At 44.6% G+C, this 22,091-nt stretch overlaps 3 protein-coding genes and 1 long non-coding RNA gene across 6 annotated transcripts; 2 read left to right on the top strand and 2 right to left on the bottom strand.

Moving 5' to 3' along the window:
• Nucleotides 1–644: 644 nt before the first annotated feature.
• LOC114787568 (uncharacterized) lies at nt 645–9,953 on the bottom strand. Its single transcript, XR_003749423.1, has 5 exons — nt 9,662–9,953; nt 4,900–5,088; nt 1,798–1,879; nt 1,345–1,422; nt 645–954 (listed from the first exon to the last, which is right to left on the bottom strand). It is a non-coding gene; the product is annotated as an uncharacterized LOC114787568 (long non-coding RNA).
• scg2b (secretogranin II b) lies at nt 9,229–12,216 on the top strand. 2 transcript variants are annotated; one of them, XM_028975205.1, is made up of 3 exons: nt 9,276–9,382; nt 9,778–9,967; nt 10,093–12,216. In XM_028975205.1, the coding sequence occupies exon 3, from the start codon at nt 10,098–10,100 to the stop codon at nt 11,817–11,819; it is 1,722 nt and encodes a 573-aa protein (XP_028831038.1). In that variant the 5' UTR covers nt 9,276–9,382; nt 9,778–9,967; nt 10,093–10,097; the 3' UTR covers nt 11,820–12,216. The 2 variants fall into 2 exon arrangements, with proteins under 2 accessions (XP_028831037.1, XP_028831038.1); XM_028975204.1 differs by lacking the exon at nt 9,778–9,967 and having other exon boundaries at nt 9,229–9,382.
• A 315-nt stretch (nt 12,217–12,531) lies between these two features.
• ap1s3b (adaptor related protein complex 1 subunit sigma 3b) lies at nt 12,532–16,311 on the bottom strand. Its single transcript, XM_028975208.1, has 5 exons — nt 16,138–16,311; nt 14,268–14,446; nt 14,086–14,194; nt 13,736–13,873; nt 12,532–13,045 (listed from the first exon to the last, which is right to left on the bottom strand). The coding sequence occupies exons 1-5, from the start codon at nt 16,138–16,140 to the stop codon at nt 13,010–13,012; spliced, it is 465 nt and encodes a 154-aa protein (XP_028831041.1). The 5' UTR covers nt 16,141–16,311; the 3' UTR covers nt 12,532–13,009.
• Nucleotides 16,312–17,347: 1,036 nt separating this feature from the next.
• On the top strand, nt 17,348–21,990 carry LOC114787566 (dehydrogenase/reductase SDR family member 12-like). Of its 2 annotated transcripts, none has more exons than XM_028975207.1 (10): nt 17,348–17,504; nt 18,188–18,321; nt 18,467–18,549; nt 18,623–18,718; nt 19,046–19,127; nt 19,215–19,276; nt 19,478–19,582; nt 19,874–19,964; nt 21,340–21,477; nt 21,598–21,990. In XM_028975207.1, the coding sequence occupies exons 1-10, from the start codon at nt 17,449–17,451 to the stop codon at nt 21,711–21,713; spliced, it is 963 nt and encodes a 320-aa protein (XP_028831040.1). In that variant the 5' UTR covers nt 17,348–17,448; the 3' UTR covers nt 21,714–21,990. The 2 variants fall into 2 exon arrangements, with proteins under 2 accessions (XP_028831040.1, XP_028831039.1); XM_028975206.1 differs by lacking the exon at nt 17,348–17,504 and adding an exon at nt 17,957–18,087.
• Nucleotides 21,991–22,091: the final 101 nt, after the last annotated feature.

Genomic DNA, 22,091 nt, shown 5'->3' with positions numbered 1-22,091 from the left:
CAATGAAGCAGTGAATGCTCAGTCTTCATTAGTTCTTCAGGCAGACTAGCATTCCCAACAATAATTTAATAATATTAATTCTCTAAGAGTAAAAGGTGTAGCGTGTGAAGCTGAATTTATCAATGTTGAGGCTTGGAATGTGCTATAGTAGGCGAGACTTGTGCATTCTCCATTTGCTCTTTTTACATCCGTGTGTAGATGAAACGAAACAAGCTTATGTTTTTTGTTTCAACACCCCTGTTTTTTCATTTATTTACTCAAAACAAAATATGAGCTATATAAACTGAATATTATATGTAACATAAAGTAAGACATTAGGAGATGCATGCAGAAATGACATAATCTCTCGACGAACTAATTAATTATCTGTTTATACTGATGGCCCCTGTAAGAGGCCCTGAACTGTGCATGTGTTCTGTGTGCTCCTTCCTGATTGTTTGCTATTGGCAACATTCTGTTCCATGCTGTACTGGGTTACAAGGTGCTAAGAAGCTTGTCAGCAACAAAAGACAGTCGTCCCTCAGGAAGATGTCTCCATGGCAACGAAGGCCACAGGAAGAGGCTTTGTGGTGTAGGTGCCAATGACTAGACCCAGTTTGATGCCCTTGGCTCCATAAGCAGAGAAAATCACTCATCAACCATCATAAAATGAAAAGGTTACCAACCCTTTTTAATTGCTTTTTTTATGAAGCAAACTGTTTTTGAATTTGAATCTTGGTCTAACAAGCTCACGTAAAATTCATACTTAACCAAGCTTTGTAGGCCTGCACAAATAGTGCAAATTAACAAGCATATGGTGACTGGCCTCATGACTAATCTGGTGCTGGTTGTCGTGTTTCAACATTTTGCAGCACAACTCATTAGTGTGCTTGTAGGAAGAATTCTTTCTTCTGATGTTGGAAGAGGACTGTTCCTGATCACCACCCACCTAACTGGACTGAAAACCACTGAAATCTGCAATGATACACAATATGTATACAGTTGTATTACTCAACCATCCATCCACATCAGCCATTGTAAGGAAAAAGCAGCACCAGGACATGACTGTCATGGAGGCATGTCAGGATTTCTGGGGTCACAATGGTGAACAGAGAACAGAATCTGGACTTACTGAAATGCTGTTCTGTGATCAAAAAACAGACATCAGTGTTTTATAGAGAGAAATAAATAAGCCAAAAATAAGCTCTCCAACGTTTTGCAAACTTTTCTCCTCCCACACACAAAAGTGTGTGTATCCTTGTATTTACATGTATGTGTGTGTGAGTTCATCATCAGGCCTCGGTTAAGGAGAGAGCAGGGCCGGGAGAGCGAGGGAGAGATTGATACGTCTGTCTGATGACTCACCAGCTCTGGGTATTTTTAGCTTTCGCTGCGGCGGGGGGCATCAGGGCAAACGCTTTGGGAGGAAGCCAGCCAGCGTCACTGCGTATATATAAATAAAGAAGAGAGTGAAAGCGGAGGGAAGAATGCTAAAGAAAGGATGTAGGGTCCAGGGGAGATGAGTGAAATGCAGAAACGAGGGGTAAAGGACAGGACAAAGCAAGGTGGAGCAGCAGGGAACAAGAGGATGAATCTACGCTGCATCCTGATGAGATATGGGCGTGGTTGCCTGTGAAAACATTATGGCTGCAACTGCAGGGCCGAGGGGGGCAGAAGTGTGCATTGTGTGTCTGTTGGGTCTCTTGAGAAACAACAATAAAGATGTAACTTTATTGTCAGTGTCACATGACGTTCGGGATCATGATGGGACGTGGGGAGACGGTGACAGGTGATTCCCAGCATACTTGTGATACTCACCAACTCCTTTGCACTCTCCACAATTGGGTTCCCTCGTATCGCGGATATTTCTGTGTTCATTGGTGTCTTCTCGTCTCCAGTCCTGACAGGCAGTGTGCAGAGTACAGGTGGAAAGCCAACAAAAGTACAGTAAATAAGTACAGATAGAAATGTAATACTACAGCAAATCTTTCATTGCGTACAGAGTATAAAGTGCAGGGCGATGGCTATAAACATATTGAGTGCACATATAGTGTGCATATACATGGTTAAACGAGAGACCCAGAGTACCACCTCTCACAATATTTGGCCATCACGGTCAGTGTTAAAAAAAGTAGCATAGGCGAGAGGCAGTTTTATTTGTAAAATGAATGTTATTTGTTATTCACACATTATCTGCCTCCGAATATATTACAGTAATATGATAGAGTAATATTACAAGAAGTGATGATGATATGCCTAGTATTAGAAAGACAGTATTAGAAAACAGATGCATTGTACACACAGCAGCTGTGAATTTCACCTCCTGAGACCCAAGCTTTTGTTTGGAATGTATTCATAATTTAATAGGCCATCAGTGTTCTTTTGTTCTACAGTGTTCTTATCTGGGAACATATATTAACCCTGATTTTGACTAATGTGTAAAATTAACTTTGTTCCTTTGTCTGAATGCATCAAATTAGACTTGGAGAGCTCGAATATGCTCCCTTTTTCCTTGATAGTTTGTGTATCCCAGTTACATCACATAAAGCCATTTAAATATGCATGGCTGGTTTGGTTTTTTTATATGTACCAAACAGAAACCCTTTATTAAGATAGCAAAATAATATCTCTCCTCCTCAAAGGGTGGTCTTCACATCCTGGTCATTTGAAAATTCCAGCTCTGTGTGCATCTCTGCCTCATTACAGACTGGGTACGCAAGGACCCTGATCCCTCTGGTTAGACATAGAAAGCTTGTAAACTTATTATTCATAAGAAAGCCAAAATCTCTAAAACAAAATGTGTGTTTTAACTCCATTACAGTTTGCACTGTACAGGCATGGCAGATTGTCAGAAGGTTAGAGGGTAAACATCAATGCTCTTCAGTTTACACACCAATAAGTGACAACCCAGACTTCCTGCCAGGCATGACTGATCCCAGTTGCAGGGACTGGACCAGCAAAGAATTATCCAGGCTGGGTGAGGGATCTACTTTTATGCCATTTAACTGAATTAACTCAATTAACTAAACAATATAAAATTGGGGATATAACTTAGATATTTCTGAGGCATGGAATAAAGCTTTAAATATTTTTGTAACAGAGTTAGAGCAATCTAACAAAAAATGTACATAGAGTCCATATATCCCCATCTCAGAATCATACTTTTAACGCTGACTATTCACCTCATTGCCTCAAAATGCAAAACAGGGATCGGCAGTCTCACTCACTGCTTGTGGTCTTGTAGAAAAGTACAAACGTTTTGGCATATGGTGGGTCAAGAGATTAATAAGATTTTTTTCTATGAAATTGCAGTGTGACATGCTGCTTGGGATTTCAAACTGTTCTTTTACTGATAGATACAGGAACCAGTTGTACAACATGTTAACCTTCTGTGCTAATGTGTTCTCCTGAACTGGATATCTAATAAACTCCCCTCTAGAACATTGTGGCATAATGTTATAAAAGAATACGTATCTCTGGACTATCTAATGTACACTGCATGACAAAGTCAGAACGTTTAGTAGAATATGGGAACCTTCAAATATTCGACTGAATATTGCAACCATATTTTAGGGGGGTTGGTTGGTTACTGTTGTGTTGATAATTAATATATAAGTGATTTATTTGATTTAAAACAGTAAACATAATGAAAAAATCACAATAAATCACAATAAAATCATAGTTTTGTAACAATACTATTACTAAAACTTCACAAATTTCAACCTCAAAATTGAGCATTAGTTACTTGTCTACTTTTGGTTCTGGAGGCACCAAAGAAGAAGAATGCTGTTGATAATGTTGTTGTTTCTTGTTTCTTTACGTTTTGGGTATAGATCTTTTCTGACCACTAGAGGCCAAATCAAAGGAGGATAAAGAAGAATCTCTGAAGCTACTGAGGTATCACTACAGGAGCATGTAACCCAATTTGAGAACTAAGATTCTGATTACATATTCCGAGAAACTTGTCAAAGCTTGACCTCTATCTAAAACTATACTAACTTTTTTTTCAATCTTTTTCTTTTGCTTATAAAAACGGATGTTACAGATACCGTAGACCTTTACGTTACTGAAGCACTTGGAAGGTAGCAAGACTCAAACCGTTATTTATCTTTTTTTTCTGTAGCCCCATGGAATAATTTTGTTATTGGATTTTTGTGTTTTGAATTTTTTTGACTGAAAGAACCGAGAAATGTCATGTAACTAACAGCATTCCCTGACATCTCACCACAAGGCTGTGCACCATTGTTATATATTTTCTACACAAATTATTGAGTAAGCAATTAAACAGATGCTTTATGAAATTTGCTGATTTGAAGATTATAAGGTGATTGCGACTCTTTTAGACTACATGAATAATGACACAGTTTAAATGTAGAGGGTATTTTTAATGGTGCAATGAAAACATTCAGAGGTGGGGTGAATGACCATATACATTATTATTGTTGACTGGTCGTTCAATTAGTAATTTACTGTGGGCGAAGTGCTGCATCTTACTGTCAATAAACCATTGCGTCTTTATTTGTGGGCACATTCTTTGTCTCCTAAGTCTGTCCACCCAACAGTCTGTCTCTCTCGCTCTCTCACCACCATGATGCATGTGGCAAGGCACAGCCCACATAGCATAGGGGCGGTTGATTTTAATGAACACCAAACCTCCCACCAAGCTCCAGCTGGCAGGAAGCCAGAGGGCACTTTCATCAGTTTTTCCCAGTTCTTAGCTGTTAATAACATTCAAACAAGAAAAAAAACTGTGGATGTGCAAGGGGAGCAGACACATACATTGGCTCGTTATTTTCACCACAGCAGAGAGAAGTTGCCCCTCACAGTTTTGCACAATTATGGTGAGTCATGCGTCAGGAGGTGGTTTGACAATTCTGCACCAACCGCTGACTGCGGTGTCTGCAGCAGCTTCAACATCACCTGAAAAGCAGCAGGGCATGGCCGTGAGCCCAACATTCAGCATCCACCAGTCAGGGTCCACAGCCACAGATCTGGGTGAGGCTCATGAAACAAGGGGAAATGAATCCATGGCAAAGATTCAGCACCGAGGCTCCCTTTGGTCCGAGCAGACGCAGGAGAATGCGTCATTCGTGCAGCCGAGATGAGTCACTGAAAAAGCCAAGGTGAACAATCTCAGTGCGAATGAACGAGAGAGAAAGAGAGAGGAGAGAAGCTGGAGCCTAATGTGTACAGAGGGAGCAGTAGGGGTGGAGGAGTGAAAAAATATATAAAAAGAAGAGACAGACCTTAATAATGAAGCACAGAAGGGGTGATTAAGAAGCCATTCGTTTAGATAAAGGAAGTTAAAAAAGCAATCCTCAGTCATGAAAGGATTTGTGAAATGTTTATATGTGATCATGGGAACCAATATTCAAACTCAGGTGATTTAACCTTTATATATATATGATTTTTTTAAAAAAAACAAATAGCAATACTAGGAACAGACAGACAAGTGTAATTGAAACAATGATAAAATATCTAATAAAATTAACATACCAAAGAGGTATGTCTTTGTTTCTTTTGAACGTCTTTAAAATGAAATCCAAAACCTCAGTCAGATTGATTCAAACGCAGAGAGCATACAAATATTATACTACTGCATACGAATATTTCACTGTCAGCAGCCTCATAAAAACTAGGAAAAACATGTCAGAGGATCTGAATGACCTAGAACCTGTAACAAGCAAGTGTGATGCATGTTTTTGTGTAATTAAAAAAAAAAACCATAAGAGGAACAAACAAAGCATCATATAGGAATCGCAACTGAGAAAAGGCCCTAATGGATGGCAGGGACCAGAGAGAGGAGTCTTGTGTTACTTTCTCAGCCACAGAAACAAGACATCAGCACAACGCTGCACTAACGGCGGCATCTTCCTAATTAAGCCGCACCTGCAACACCACCAAGCACCTTCCCTCCCAGAGACACAGACAAAGAGAGCGAGAGGATGGATCACCATGGATACAGGGGTAGAACGGTGCACCATGACGACAGCATACGCTGGTGTTCCAGAGTGTGACAGAACTGCAGTAAGTTGGGATTAGTATGTGTGTGTGTGTGTGTGAGACACTGCAGCCATAATGGACATTATGTCTGCGGCTCTAATGAGGTTGACAGTGTGACATCTCTTCACCATCTAGACCTTCTCCTGTGAGGAGCAGCTGAGCATTTTTCTCTTCGTTGAGGGTGTAATTGGGCTGGATTCAGGACCTGAGAGATCATCTGCCCACTTCTCCTCACAGGCATGGCTAGTGCATAATTTTAATCATGGTATTTAACTTTAGAGTATTTCCTCTTCTTCACACATCTGTTTCTGTCTCTCTGAAGCTAGAGATGATTTGAGCTTCATTAGCACAAATTGATCAGCGCCTGCTTAATTGAACATTAAGATTATTTAAATGCAGTCACTTTTTCATGATTAACACAGCCTTGGCAACAGTGAGCCAAGTAATTCTGTATTCTGCTTTGATGACAGCAGTAATTCTGTGTCAGTTTTACCCCAATCTCATACATACAGCTCTCACATACATTTAGCCACATCCACAGGCTTTCCACAGGCCTGGATTCAAATGAGCTCATCAATAAAAGCCTTTGAAACTTATAAAAAGCTTTAGTGAGCAGTGGAAAGCCATGAATTTTAACCCCGCAACCCTTCGGTTACAAGTCTGCTTGGCCACCTCTGCCCCATATTGTTACCACTGTCTCTAGTTGACGAGCATAACCTCTCCACATACTGCTTTTACTTGCTAGCAAAGTGTCTAATATAATAGAAGGAATAATAATCAGAGTAACAGCAGTAGAACCGAACCAGTACACACACACCCATCGGCCTCATGAAGTGCAGCTTGGCAGCGCATACATCCTTCCATTCCCAAGTACCAGCACGCAACCTGAGCACACAGGGGTCGGGTGGAGACAAAACCCAAATGAAGAGGAGGCACACAGGGGGACGTGACTAGAGGGGCGCGTTGCCATTTTCGCAGTCACACTCCCCTGGATTCTGCTGCGAGTGAAATCTCTCCCCTGGTAACTGAGGTTTGGAAGGGAGGTTTTGTTAAACCAATCACACGCACACAATTAAGGCCCAGGTCCTTGATTCTGAGTGCGAACACATCATTCAGTCTTCTCCCGTTAAGTATCCCAGAAGGTCCACTCGTGGGCAAAAAAGCTGCTCGTCTGTTTCCTAATTACCTGGCCATCAGTTAGCGCATCTTCCAAGAGATTTCCCCTCGTTCTCCAAGCCTCCTACATGGTCCTGATGAAGCGCATCTGTTACAGTCAACAAACACATCATAGCAACTCCCCAGCCACACCCCCACCCCCCACACGGTGTATTTTTAGAATGAATGACAGCCCGTTGCGCAGGAGTCAGTGTTGCCACTCATGTTCCTTTCAGTGAGAATCCACCATTACTCACTAAAGGAGTGTGGCGGCTCTTTTGTTGCCATGAGCAACGAGGGGGAGAAGTGGGTGGGGCATGACTCTCTTGGAAGGCCTCTGAAGGTCCGCTGTAGTATCTGGTATCAAGCTGTCAGTGGCAGTTCTTCTTAGTTGTGAAAACTTGTTTTTCTGGCACATTCCACAGATGCGTGATTGATTTCTTTGGAGAATCTAGGGGACTCATCAACACCTCATACTCATTGTTGTGCTCCTACAATCAGCCAGCCACCAGATAGTAAAGAAAATGTAATTCATCAGAGCATGGCACCTTCTGATTCTGGACACCCTGATCTGTGCCACATAGACACAAACTGTGATGTACCTTCCCATCAGACCCGACATCAAATTATTCCACATTCTCTGCCACAAATCTTTACACTTTCTTCTGCTTCCAACACATCGGCTTCACAGACAAAATAAAATAAAAATTAAAGCCCTCGCACTGACATGAGCCACAGTGCTACGGCTGATCTGGGAATATTGAGAGATTATTTATGCACATTAAAATGTCAATTAAAACGTTGAGGAAGACAAGCAAGTAGTTTGTTTCCCCATTTCTGCACCTTTGTGCAGTGCTCCATTCACAAATCCGTCTTTGTCCCTGAGGCAAGTGGTGACGTCATCACACCTCACTGCTCTCCGAATACGTCCAGTCCGGGCAACGATTTATGAATGAAACATGAAATGAAACACGGAAAGTGTGATGCAGAGAGGCTGGAGGAGAGGGTTGTGTCGGCATGCTATTTCTGGCACACGCTCAAACGCGCACACACTCAAGAGACACACTTCCACGTGACCTGCCCCTCTCTCTATGGATAATGACAAGGATCAGCTCCACCCACACAGATAAGCGGAGGATATGGATGGATATGAATGAACAGTTGTTGTGACGGAACCACGAAAAAAAAAAAATATTTGCAGTAATAATGTAACAATAAACAAACAAACAATAAAACACCAATTCATATTACAGCTACGGTTGAGAATAACATAGAATATTAAACAATATTTCATATTAAGAGGGAGCCAGGCAAACAAACACGCTCTCTGTGTTGTTCCCTGAAACATGGATGTCCAGGGAAGTTTCTATCTTCGTTTTATTTTTATGAGCAGGGCCGACGCGTGACAGCGTGCGTCACCCCGACTGCATTTAACCCTGCAGCTCCCGAGGTCAAAATCTGGAAGATCAAACAGCAGAAATGATGTCCCTCATATAAACACAGATCAGCACCCACGACACGGAACGGAGCCAGTCTTTCATGTGGTCTGCGTATTTAGTGAAGGAATGTGTAATGAACATTGGAAAATTGGGGACAGGTCCATCACGGCCACCCATTGTTGGCTGGTTTGACTGATTTCAGCATTTTAACTAAGATGCTGTAATAAGCGACCAGCGTAGTGGCCATACCTCAACGGTAGTCGGTTCGAATACGGGCCGTGTTTGCATGCTCTCCCTTGGTTAGCGCGGGTGTCCGCCGGGTTCTCCGGTTTCCTCCCGTCGCCGCAAGGCACGCACACACACACACGCCCCGTTGTCGTAATTATAATCTAATGTCTAAGCGTGCGCTTCTACTTCTTCCCCTTCATCTACTACTTAAATCCTAATAACACAATCCATTCTAAATTCGGTGTAGTAACTGATTTAAATGGAGTAATATGTTTATGGTAGTTTACCGCATGCCTCTGCACCACCTCGATCAACTGTTTTGGCTTGTATTTGCCGTGCATTAACCAAATTAAAAAAAAAAAACCCCACACAGAAACAGTTTGACGGAGAGCCGCCTCGCCACCGAGCGCTCACTGGAGCGCCGCCGCCGCCGCCGCGGGTTCGTGCGTCTCCGTGACGCAAGCGTCAGGCGGCGCCTCTTATAGCCGCGGGGAGCTGTCCGGTGCTGAACACCGAGCGCTCGCTGCTGAGGAGATGCCACACGCGTTCGCCGCTGTCGCCTGAGCTCCACCGGAAAGGTACGGGTCCGACTCGCGGACGCGGCGGCTTTCGCGGACGTCGCCGCGTCGATGCCCGGCTGCGTTCCGCGACGTACGCGCCGTTTCGCGTTCCACGTTCGAAACGCGCCTTTCTCCCACCCGCCCCCGGATTCATACGGGGTTTTTTTTTTTTTACCCCCTTTTTCAGATTTTCCTTTTCTTTTTGCTCGACTTCAGATTTCTACGCGACATTATTCGCCTCGTTAGACATTTGCGATCCGCTTTAATCGCCGCTCCCAGCCACAAGTGAAAGGTTACCTTGACAACGGGCGGTGACTCATCCGGGATGATCAGACCGCGCCGATCACGCAACAGATCCGGATCCCATCAGATCCGCTCGCTCGCTAAACAATTTTTTTTTCTTTTTTCCACAGAGCTGCTCCCATTTTTCACCAACTTTAACCACGGCGGATTAAATCTGTAGTCTGTAATTCACTTCCTTCGGTAATCTGCTGCTGGAGGCAAAGTTTACAACACCTACGTTCTGCTCTGAGCTGCTTGGCAGAGTAGAGCTGGTTCAGGGCTGGTTTAGGAAACCTCACCCTTCCTGACCACGGCCGTCCGGTGAGGTTCACGATAAATCTGTACCTGGTGGGGCCGACTGAGGGTGAAGGGGCGAGGCCTTTGACTCGCTGGCAGTGTCTGTTTGTCGATGAGGAGATAACGATTTGTGAATCGATGCTTTTCAGGCGATATGCTGCTGTCACTTCGCAAGCTCACCGCAGGAGGAGCTGCTGTCCTGCTTGCCATTCTACTCCACACCTACACTGTCCAGGGCGCGTCCATCCGGCACCACAGGCAGAGGGGAGGTGAGCAGGGCGGCCTTTTCTCACCCAGCTCTGACATGATCAAAGCTCTGGAATACATCGAGAGCCTGAAGCGAAGGACAGACGGGCCGGAGAGCCCCACCGCCGACTATGACGAGGTGGACAAGTTCCGCTTCCTGGTGCAGCTCGCCTCGCTCCAGGACCAGGACGCTCCAGACCACGAGGACGTGAGCCGCTGGCTGGAGAGCAGCGCTCCGCAGTGGGTGAAGTCCCTGCTGCAGACACTGGAGCAGGCCGGGGAGAACGTGGAGGCGGCACCCGCATTGACCACCCGACCCTCAAAGAACCGACACAAGCCAGCAGACCCGGTATCCAACCCAGTGCGAGATTACAGTGGCCTGGTGAAGCCGCACAAGAAGTACCCGCTAATGTTTGAGGATGAGGAGAACACAAGAGACAGCACCTTCAAGCGCACCACGGAGGACATGGAGGAACAGTACACCCCACAAAGCCTGGCCAACATGCGCTCCATCTTTGAGGAGCTCGGGAAGCTCTCCTCCCCAAAGGACCAGAAGCGTGGCAGCATCCTGGACCAAAAGATCTACAGCAGTGACAATGATGACGAAGAAGACGAGGAGCCTAGAATGTTCAGAAACCTGGAATACGAGGACGTGACGGGGGGTGAGGACTGGGTGCCATTAGAGGAGCAGATGGAGACAGAGGAGGTGGTCAAGGGGAGCCACGAAGAGTTTGACCGAGGTTTGGGTAACAGCGAGGAAGAGGAAGAGGAGATGCTGGAGCGTCGCTCCACACAGGATCCTGATGATGACACCAAACTCGTGGATTACTACCTGTTGAAAGTACTGGAGATGACCGATCAGGAGCAGAAGAGGGACCTGAGCGGAGCTCTCGGAAACAGAAGGAAATTACTCCGACACCCCCTAATCGACCCACAGGCCTTAAACAAGCTGCTGGCCATTTCCCTGAAGCTGCAGGTCCCACCAGAAGAGCTGATGGAAATGCTCCTCACGGAAGAGATCCGCAAACAGGAGCGGCCCATGCTGGGAGGAGGAGAGAGGAGCGCGCTGCCCCGCTACAGGAACAGAATGATGAAATATTACAACCGGAGACTGCCCGAGAGCCGCCAAAACGACTTCAAGACCGAGGACATCCTCAACACCCTGGGGCTGAATAGCCTGGCCAAGCCGAGACCCTACAAGACCACCGTGTCCCGGTTTTACACCCCCAGCGGGAGGCGCGGGAGCCTGTTCATGTCGGAGTTCAGCAAGGCCCCGAGCAAGAGAAGGGACGACTACGACGACACGGTCGGCGAAGACGAGCTGGCAACGTTCCTGGCGGCCAAAATACTGACCGAGTACCCAGACACGGAAAAGACCAAGCGCGCCGCCGGGCTTGTGGCTCCAGAGAAATTCCCCTACGAATTGTACGAAGAGGCCATGAAGGACTACTTCGACCAGGCGGAAACCGGCAAGAGCGCCCCAGTGAAGCGAGACACAGAGGCCAAGGAGGAGATGGAGGTTCCCAAAATGAGCGATGGGGCGCCGCTCGAGGCTTCAGACCAACAGACCCCCGAGCCCGGGAAGGAGGAGGAACAGGAGCATCATGGGAAAAAGGTGGCAGGGATGTAGGCCAAAGACGAGACAACCGGAGCTGAACAACTTTGCTGCAGCAGAAATGATCTGTATTCCCTTCATCCTAAATTAACCAGTTTTTCCCTTATAAAGAAAAAAATGAAACAACGTCCTTTGTAAATACTATTTAATCCAATGTGGAGGAGAAACATGGTATTATTTTGTTGTGGTCTCTGGGTCTGTTCTTGTTACGTTTGTTGGTATCAAGAGAATGTTCCCCTATCCGGAAAACTCAAGAGTTAGCTTGCTTGGCTCCTTTATGCTGTCGGTGACAAGGCTTCTCTATTTCATTAAAGTTAGAATATAAAGATTGATGTGCTGTTCATTTTTAAACCATTTTGTACGTGTTCTAAAGTGTAAAGAAGATAAATAAAGCATTACCATTATTTTCTTCTCCCTGTGTTGTGTTAACTTATTACACATTAAATTAGGATACAGTTGGGTCATTCCGTGCAAAATTCTAATTCTTAAATTGGTTTACTCAAATGATTTCAGTACTTCGTTCTGGGGGCAGATAACTATTTTTATGAAAAGCATTTTTTAATACTGATGAAGTAAGACTGATTTCCTCCATCTGTGTGTGCAGTACAGACATCATGAGTTAAGGCTTAGACACAGTATATCAAAATACAATTTTAATGCTGAAAAGAGATTTTGTTATAAAAACACACATATTGCACCCATACCACACCCCAAAAAAAAAAAAAAAAAAAAAAAAAAGAACTATTACCACATCCATAAAATCTCCCCTGAATCTTTTGGGCAGCCCTGCTCAGTAAAATGCAAATACAAACATGTATAAGGCACTTACAGTGGGATATTTTTTAAATATAGACAAATGTGTAAGAATAATAAAAAAAGAACATTATTCAGATTTTCGACTGGAATTGATTATATACACATGTAAAGGCAAATAATTATGATTGTCAAAATAATATAATCCAGTATCAGTACTTTCTTCTAAACATCATCACAATCTAACACCCATATCCATTTGAAATGGTGTTTTCCAGTCATCCCAGCTGGGACAGAGAGGCAGTGAAAAACAATCATGTGTTTAAAACAGTCTTCAACTCCACATGCAGAGTTGAACTACTTTCCCATTGAAAATGCAGTAGGTTACAGTTCCTTGGCGCAAGGATGAGACCCACGGCCATGAGCAGCTTTCGTCTTCCAGGCGCCACTGCCTAAAAAGCTGGTTTGCTCATATATTCTTCCATTGTCTGTGAAAAAAGAAAATAACAAAAGTAGAACACGCCGATGAAGGATGTCTGGCATGGACCCATAATACCAGTAATGCTGTAAAATGGTCTATTCTGGTCAGTTTCACAGTAATTCTGTCTTGTCCAACTCATTGTGGCTGATGAACTTTTTGTTCTGTCTGAAATCACCATATTGTGATGCTCTGTCCTGCAACACAGTCTCTGATGGCAATGTTTATGGCTGTTAGCGGCTGTGGCAGCTAAATGGCTGTAATGTCAGAATGACCAACCTATACCCCCCTCCTACGACTAATTTCAATTCATTAAAATAAAAAGAAGGGGCGGGGTGTTAAACAAATGAACATGAACCTTAAACGACTGTGGAGTTTACGCTCTCATTCATGAATTGTAGGTAATAAATAGAGATTTGAAAGTTTATGCACTGTTTATTCATTTGATTCCCCTTATCCTTCTGAAACATTTTGCTAGTGAAGAGTTTTGTATCTTTATTCCATTACAGCAAGGAGAATTAATCGAATGTTTGGATTTTGTCGTTTCCTTTATCTATCTCTTGGCCCTCCACAGCTGGTCAACAGGTATATTTTATCCAAATGTACATTTCAGTAACATCACCAGCCCCGCATAGCTGCACTGGAATCTGACTAAAAAATGACCTGGCATAAATCAAAGCAGGTCTGTTTTGCATCTCACCTCCTGCAGCATGTCCGAGGCCTCTATGGAATTGGCGATGGACTGCTTGGACGTCTCCTGAACCTCCCCTCCCATTAGGAACTCGTCCAGGATGAAATAGGCTTTTTCAAAGTTGAAAATTATGTCCAGCTCACATACCTAAAGATTCGGTTCAAACAGTGAGTAGGTGTAAATCTGGCTAAAAAGAGTTTCATTAAATGCACACACTATTGACTATAGCTGGATTATGTAACGTGCCATTATGAAAATAACGCTGTCTGGACAAATGACAATTCTGACAGCCATAGTAACAAATCTACCAAAAATCTACTATACCGTCAATGTGTAAAGGAAAGTTTAGACTGGCTTACATTGCCAAAATATTTGTCTAACAGTTCCACATATCGATGCAGGATCTCCAGAGCCAACAGTTCATTTTCTTGTTCTTCAAGGGCACAGCAGAAGTAGAGACTGGCATACCTGTGGGCAGGAGTTCATGAATAAGGTGAGGTAGGCGTGTGCAGGCCTTCTAATTAGAAAGCCTGAGACGCACCTTTTATAAACTATCTTCAGGTCCTTCCAGTGCAGGAAGTTGCACGTGCGCGGCTTCCGCGCCAAAACCAACGTTGTCATGTCACGCACAATCTTCTTCCTCTCGCGTTCAGGCAGGGGCGTGAACCACTTCTGCAGTCGAAGCTTTCCCTGCCGACTGAAGAGCAACAGGAAGCGCATCTGCGAGGGAGAGGCACAGGAAACACGGATGAGAAGAAGGTCGCGGGAAGAAGGCAGGCGGGCAGTGGTATGTGAGGAAGCAATGAAACAAGAAGCTAACGTTAAAGCAGTCGGCATCACGGGTTCTGCAAGCCAAAAATCCAGATAAAGCAGAGCTGCCGTACATAAAACGTTGAGGAGGTTTGTACCGACACTTGGTTTCAACAGACAGTTCTTGTCTCGCCAGTGAATCATCTCACAGATTTAAGGTGTCAGAAGCAGCGCAACAATGGTGTTTGGCATCCCACACTTTATCTCAAAGGCTTTACTTTAAAGCCTTTAGATTCGAGGTTGGGAGAGGAAAAAAAATAAAAAATAAGCCAGCCAACGAAGCAAAGACCACTCTGAGTCATCCGCTATAAAAAGCCACTTTTATTAGCTTAACACCGGGTCACCGGAGCAAATTGCACAATAACCCACACCAACCCGGAAGCAGGGAGCACAGGGGCGTGAGCAGCATGAGCTGCGCTGGTGCTTCGCCGTGTTTCTGCGCTCGGGTGTTATTTGTATCGTGCACAAGTCTTACAGTTGGACAAGCGCCGGGTACAGTACCCAGCAGCGCAGCGGCAGCTTATTCGGGCTGAAACAGCAAATTAGGTGTGTTTGTGCCGAATTCTTTAAGGCCTGCGGCTAAAGCGGTGGAGCCGCTTGCCAGAGGATAGCCTGACGATTCGTTCCAAATTTCCAACACAATTATTGACTATTCAGTGTGTGTGTGTGTATATATATATATATATATAGGAATGATAGGGAACCATACAAAAGGTTAATAAATGCCACTAGATAGCATAGAGAGGGGCCATTACACACTTTTTTGTTGTTGTTCATTAACTGTCTGATCATTCTGTCCATAATAGAACAGTAAAATAACTGAATCCTGCTTTGTAATATGATATAGAAGACAATAAAGAATGATGAGGTTCATGGCCCAACTCTCCACTCTGGACTATCATCAGGCCGAATGAAGCCGTGGTCACGATCGAGCTCCCCCACTTTGTACTGCTGCCGGTCTGGGCTGTGGTCCTGAAGGCCACGCGGTTCATCTTCTTCCTTGAATTGTTCAAGACTTCAGATTTGAGAAGTCCTCCTGAACAACATATCCGGGGCAGTTTCAGTGAGGACCTACACTGCTTTTGTGAGCACAACAGAGGACATGAAACAAAGGGAGGAATCGGCCGGCTGATTCATTTTTTCATACGGCATTTAATATTTGCACCAATCAAACGTGTGCCGAATGCTGGTGTTTGTGTGGTTTGCATAGGACACATGATGGCTTATTATGATGGCTTATTAATTACTATTACAGGGGGCAAAACGTTGTGTCTCACCGATCAGCTGAACCACTGCTGGCCTGAAAAAGCAAATGACAAAACCTGTTCTGCCGGAAAACAAAAGTGGGAGCTGCAGAACTACCTCCACGGTCCCGGCCACCCCCACCCGACGTCACGACTCAGAACAAAGATCCGATCGCCCACGACCCTTCTGTATGTTGGCGTATCGCGTGGACACAATAAAAAAGAAATGATATATATTTATATATAATTCTAGATATTTATAAAGAGAGAGATAGAGAGATCTATACTTTTGATAAGTAAAGGAAGAGGAAGGATCTGACCCCGACAGGTGCCGCACCTGCAGCGGCCTCGACTCACCATGACGAACGCCGGGCGGAGCCGGAGTCGCGGAGCCGCCGCGGTCCACAACCTACACCCGCTGCCCGCCGCGCCGATGGCCGCTCCGCGGACGACCGCTCATGGCTCCCGTTCCCAGAATCCTCCGGACGCGAAGTCGCGGAAACATTCCCGGCGGAGCCGCCCGCGCCGCGTCATCAGTCTCCCGGGCCGCCGATTGGCTGCGCGGATTCACCTGCCGCGACCCGAGGCGCGTCACTCGCCGGCCATGGAGGAACCGAGTCGGGCGTCACATGGAAACGGGATCCGCTACACTTACCTCGTAAAAGCACTGAAGCATCGGAGGTGGGCTGATCACGGGTTTTGTCCAAAGCGTCTCGAGGGGCACATGAAACTTTTACATTTTAAAATGTAAGAGCATTTATCAGACGCCCTTATCCAGAGCGACTTACAATCAGTAGTTACAGGGACAGTCTCTCCCTGGAGACACTCAGGGTTAAGTGTCTTGCTCGGGGACACAGTGGTAGTAAGTGGGATTTGAACCTGGGTCTTCTGGTTCACAGACGAGTGTTACCCACTTTCCTCATTAGCTTTTTCAGGCCAGCAGCAGTTGGCCTGTAGTAGTAGATCGGTGAGGCACATTTAGCAACTTGGCCTCACTGCTGCAAGGTTGTGAGTTCGAATCCTGGCCTAAAGACTCAATGCCCAGACAAAGGGGCCTCCTTGCCTGGACTGGGATCTCAAATATCCAACTTATCACACGATTGATATCGTTCTCATTACAGATTTGTGGCCTTTTCCACATCAAAGAAAATCTTTATTGAACTAGCATGTCAGTGATAACTGACACAAAATCCCCACAATACCTGGTCTTACTTGTTGCTAGAAGTCATTCGTCATATTCTTACTACGTGACCTGAAAATACGAAAATGTGCTGCTTTTAAAAATGCCACATGATGAAATATATATATGAACACACACACACACACACACACACACACACACACACACACATATATATATATATATATACACACACTCACACACACACACACATCGTATATAATAAATGTATGAGCGATAGTAGAGATGGACACAGTTGGTGACGGAATTGGGAAATGGTTTCTTTTCACTTGTATCGATTCATAATACAGCGGTGCACGTTAACACTTCACATTCGCTCGAATGGAGGACTCGCGGAGCCGACGTTTTACGGACTAAACGTGAATCCACTTCCTGGCGCCGGTGCGTTGCACGTCGGCTGTGGTTTCGGCGCGGAGACGCCAGGGGGCAGCACCGCGGGCTCAGCAGCGGCGGCGGCGGGAGAGGACATGTCCCTGTATCGGAATATTGTGTGGTTTCTGAAGGGAATGCGTGAATACACCAGGTAAAGTGTCTCCGCCGAGCTTTTTAAGAGATGACGAATATCCGCAACAAGTGTTACCGGGGCTGTTTATGTAACTCCGTTACTGGGTGTTATGAAAGCGTAACACCCAGTAAGCGTTTTTCTTTCTTTCTTTCTTTCTTTCTTTTTCTTTTCTTTCTTCTTTCTTTCCTTTCTTTCTTTCTTTCGTTCTTTCTTTTTCTTTCTTTCTTTTCTTTCTTTCTTTCTCTTTTCTTTCTTCTTTTTCTTTTTTTCTTTTTCTTTCTTTCTTTTTTGTGATATAAGTGCGCTCGTTCTCCAACCCTCCACACATCTGAGCTATTTGACAACAATGTATTTAAGAAATTAAGAATATCCGCAACAAGTGTTACCGGGGCTCTGTTTATGTAACTCCGTTAATGGGTGTTTATGAAAGCTTTACACCCAGTAAGCATTTTTCTTTTCTTTCTTTTCTTTTCTTTCTTTTCTTTCTTTCTTTTCTTTTATCTTTCTTTTTCGCTCTCCAACTCTCCAAACTGTGTGCCCAGTCATGTAATGCAGGGCCGCTTACTGAAGACGATATGTTGCCCTCTCAATGCGCGATTGTGTAAGAAACGAGGAACACAAGCGGCTCCCTGTACGTCTGAATGGTTTGGCTGTTTTCTAATGCACGCCTTTGTAAACTTTTTTTTTTTTTTGCATTGCAGGGATGGTTATGAAGCAGCTCATAAACACTTTGTGGAGAAAGATCTGGAAACATCTGTGGCAGGACGGTCGTTCATTATAACAGGAGCCAACAGCGGAATTGGGAAAGCCACCGCCATGGCCATCGCTAAAAAAGGTGAGAAATATTGCAGAAAACATCCACGTGTGCATTGAATGGTGCTTCCTTGGACAACCTTAGTTCTGCATGTTCTGGATTGAGTTTGTTTTGGGCGTGCACAAATGAGGCAAGAGAGTTGAAATGTCTCTACTCCTAACCCCAGGTGGGACCGTACACTTGGTGTGTAGGAACAAGGACCGAGCAGAAGAAGCCAGAGAAGACATCATCAAGGATACAGGGAACAGGGTATGGCTGCAGTCGGTCCTGATCGGCTCCTTGGTGAAACGTTCCTTACTGGATGTTGTACTTTTGACTACAGGAAGTCTACGTCCACATTTTGGATATGTCAGAAACACGCAAAGTCTGGCAGTTTGCTGAAGAGTTCAAGAGGACTAATACATCTTTGAATGTTTTGGTAGGTCCTGCAGAAAAAAATTCATAAATGCAGGGTTGATCATTGATCAGGTACCACTGTGCTGGCCCCCCTCATGCCACCAAAATTTTACATTTGGGAGGGTGAAAATAATTTAATTTTACACCAACAGATGCTTCAATGGATTAAAATCTACATTAAATCACTTTTTTGCCTTGTGTATTTTCCAGCTTGTCACAAACTGAAAAGTGTCAATTGCATACATAATATGCACTTCAATAACTAATTCTCATGTCATCTAAAATATCCACCACTTGTAGCTTTGTGTTTTAATGTTGTAGCTCTTTTTGACCCGTGCGCTTGCTACAGATCAACAACGCCGGATGCATGGTGAACCAGAAGGAGCTGAATGTGGAAGGTCTGGAGAAAAACTTTGCAACCAATACACTGGGTGAGAGCTCTACATCTCATTACTGCAGGACTGGAACATCATTTCTTCTGATTCATTAGATCATAATACCCTTCTTTATACTTCTAGGTATGTATATCCTTACAACAAGCCTGATTCCTCTTCTGGAGAAAAGTTGTGATCCTAGAGTGGTGAGTGGAGCCATCATGTGCTGCATGAACAGAACACGTCGTACTTGCTGTCTTTTAGTAGAAATGTTCACATTTTACTTTTTACACAATGGGTCAGACGCAAATGTCATTCCATTCCTTGTCTGCTGGCAATAGCAGTGAGGAATATTGTGCGCCAACCCGAAAAGGCTAGTGCTCCCTGCTGCTCTGCTGTCTTTTCAGATCACTGTGTCCTCTGGGGGGATGCTAGTTCAAAAACTGCGAACTGAGGACCTGCAGAGTGAAAGAGGACACTTTGACGGGACAATGGTTTATGCCCAGAATAAGGTATAAACCTCAGTGTTGATTCTTATTTTTGACTGTATTACAAAGATACCTTGAGTGGGTAAGTGCCAGAGACTGTTTATAAAGCAATGGGCTCCATTTTATAGGCATTCAAAAGCCTTTCCAAAATACACTGCACACACCCTATGGGTGCCATGATTAGCAGGAACCTCTGTCATTGTTGTTTGAACTGCAGACAAGACCAAATGTTGTTTTAATGTAAAACCTCTGGCAAATGCTGGAAATGGATAACGACAGCTACTGTTTCTTCTTTGTTTCCCTCTTGTTCCTCAGAGACAGCAGGTGGTCCTGACACAGGAATGGGCCAAGGCCCATCCCAGCATCCACTTCTCTGTCATGCACCCCGGTTGGGCCGACACTCCAGGTACGTACACATCACGTGTGCATCAACAAATCTGTCTTGGCAGCAGAAGTGACATCAGTAAATAGTCTTAAACATGCTTTAGTTAATAAATCATTTCTGTGTTCATTTTGTTTCATGAAGAAAGCTACCAAGTGAGCAGTGTTATACCATATTATACTTTCTGGCTGATGTTTTGGTCACTTCTGAATGCTGCTGGTGCTTTCACTCTAGAGGTATCATGAGACAGAGTCTACAACCCACACAAGTGACTCAGGTAGTGCAGCTCATCCAGGATGGCACATCAATGAGAGCTGTGGCAAGAAGGTCTGCTGGGTCTGGCAGCGTAGTGTCCAGAGCATGGTGGAGGCCGTAGGAGAACAACAACCCAGGAGGACTGCTCCCTCTGCCTTTGTACAAGGAGGAACAGGAGCAATACTGCCAGAGCACTGCAAAATGACCTCCAGCAGGCCACAAAGGTCTGTTCAAATGGCCAGAAACAGACTCCATGAGGGTGGTATGAAGGCCCAACGTCCACAGGTGAAGGGTATGCTTACAGCCCAACACTGTGCAGCACATTTTGGCATTTGCCAGAGAATACGAAGATTGGCAAATTCGCCACTGGCACTCTGTGATCTTCACAAATGAAATCAGGTTCACATTGAGCACTGAGTCTGAAGACACCATGGAGAAAGTTGTGCTCCCTGCAACATCCTCCAGCATGACCGGTTTGACAGTGGGTCCGTAATGGTGTGGGGTGGCATTTCATTGGGGGGGCCACACAGCCCTCCATGTGCTCGGCAGAAGTAGCCTGACTATCATTAGGTACCAAGATGAGATCCTCAGACCCCATCATAATCTGGTGCTGTTGGCCCCGATTTCTTCCTAATACAAGACAATGCTAGACCTCATATGGCAGCAATTCTTGCAAGACTAAGGAGTTGATGCTTTGGACTGGCCCACCTGTTCCCCAGACCTGAATCCAATTGAGCACATCTGGGACATCATGTCTCGCTCCATCCACCAACGGCATATTGCACCACAGACTGTTTAGGAGTTGGCGGAGGAGATCCCACAGGAGACAATACCCCACCACATCAGGAGTATGCCCAGGCATTGATACAGGCCCATGGAGGCCACACACTTTACTGAGCCTCATTTTTACTTGTTTTAAGGACTTGTATTAAAGTGGGACTCCAAATCATGACCTCCATGGGTTGATCATTTAGATTTCCATCGTTAATGTTTGTGTGATTTTTGTTTTGTAAATAACTTATTTAATAAGAATACTTAATTCATTCAGGTCTAGGATGGCTTATTTTTGTGTTCCCTTTATTTATTTATTTAGAAAGCAGTGTATTATATTATAATACTGTTATGTTGTGATTTGTGTTTGAAGCTGTTGCCATGGCGATGCCTCAGTTCTACCAGACAATGGCTGGTCGGCTGCGTACAGCAGAGCAAGGGGCAGACACAGCTATTTGGCTTGCAGTGTCTCCAGCAGCTACCAGCACACCCAGTGGGCAATTCTACCAGGGTGAGTGGGAGATCAATCATTTTGCAGGAAACAAGGCATTGTAGGTACGAGTTCAAATAGAAATTCTGAGCAAAGTCCAGGCTTCATCTGCTCCTTGTGTTTGCGTTGACATCCCAACAGATCGAAAGGCAGTTCCTGTGCATCTCCCTTTGGCCTGGACCCAGAGCACTCCACAGGAAGTGCAGACATTCATGACCAAGCTGGATGCACTTGCCAAATCTTTCCAGCCTGCTTGAACTTCCGCACCACGCCAGAATGCACTCAGGCAGACAGGAAGGTTAACATGAATTTTTCATAAGCTGTGTTAAAGCAAAGTTTTTCTGTTGCATAAATAAAAAAGCTAAAGATTCATCAGAATAAAGTCGGGCTAAAAGACCTAACATGGTTTCTTCCATACTATGGAGACAAGAACACTGAGCAATAGGAATGCCTAATAATGTGGGCGTCATTTACTGATACTAAGGCTGTATTTCTAGCAGTTTTGCCCTGGATGCAATAAATTTCTCAGTTGTACACAATTGTTACCCTGATTCATAATGTGGAATTTTGTTTTATTTTAGTGGCATGCAGATGACTGCTAAAAACTGGTTATCTGCTGAAGCAATATGTTGAAA

This window comes from Denticeps clupeoides, chromosome 4, assembly GCF_900700375.1.
Source record: "Denticeps clupeoides chromosome 4, fDenClu1.1, whole genome shotgun sequence".
NCBI classification, from domain to species: Eukaryota; Metazoa; Chordata; class Actinopteri; order Clupeiformes; family Denticipitidae; genus Denticeps; species Denticeps clupeoides.
Note: the sequence above shows the minus strand (reverse complement) of the source record. Positions and strands in the feature narration are given on the sequence as shown.

Bases quoted from the DNA above. Each gene is read 5' to 3' on its own strand.
- ap1s3b (XM_028975208.1), bottom strand. The intron at 14,195-14,267 runs GTGCGTCTCAGG...TCCTGCCCACAG, and splicing joins CTGAAGATAGTTTATAAAAG to GTATGCCAGTCTCTACTTCT. The intron at 13,874-14,085 runs GTAAGCCAGTCT...CCGAATCTTTAG, and splicing joins TAGACAAATATTTTGGCAAT to GTATGTGAGCTGGACATAAT.
- scg2b (XM_028975204.1), top strand. From the start codon at position 10,098: ATGCTGCTGTCACTTCGCAAGCTCACCGCAGGAGGAGCTGCTGTCCTG.
- LOC114787566 (XM_028975207.1), top strand. From the start codon at position 17,449: ATGTCCCTGTATCGGAATATTGTGTGGTTTCTGAAGGGAATGCGTGAA. The intron at 17,505-18,187 runs GTAAAGTGTCTC...TTTGCATTGCAG, and splicing joins GGAATGCGTGAATACACCAG to GGATGGTTATGAAGCAGCTC. The intron at 18,550-18,622 runs GTATGGCTGCAG...TTTTGACTACAG, and splicing joins TCAAGGATACAGGGAACAGG to GAAGTCTACGTCCACATTTT.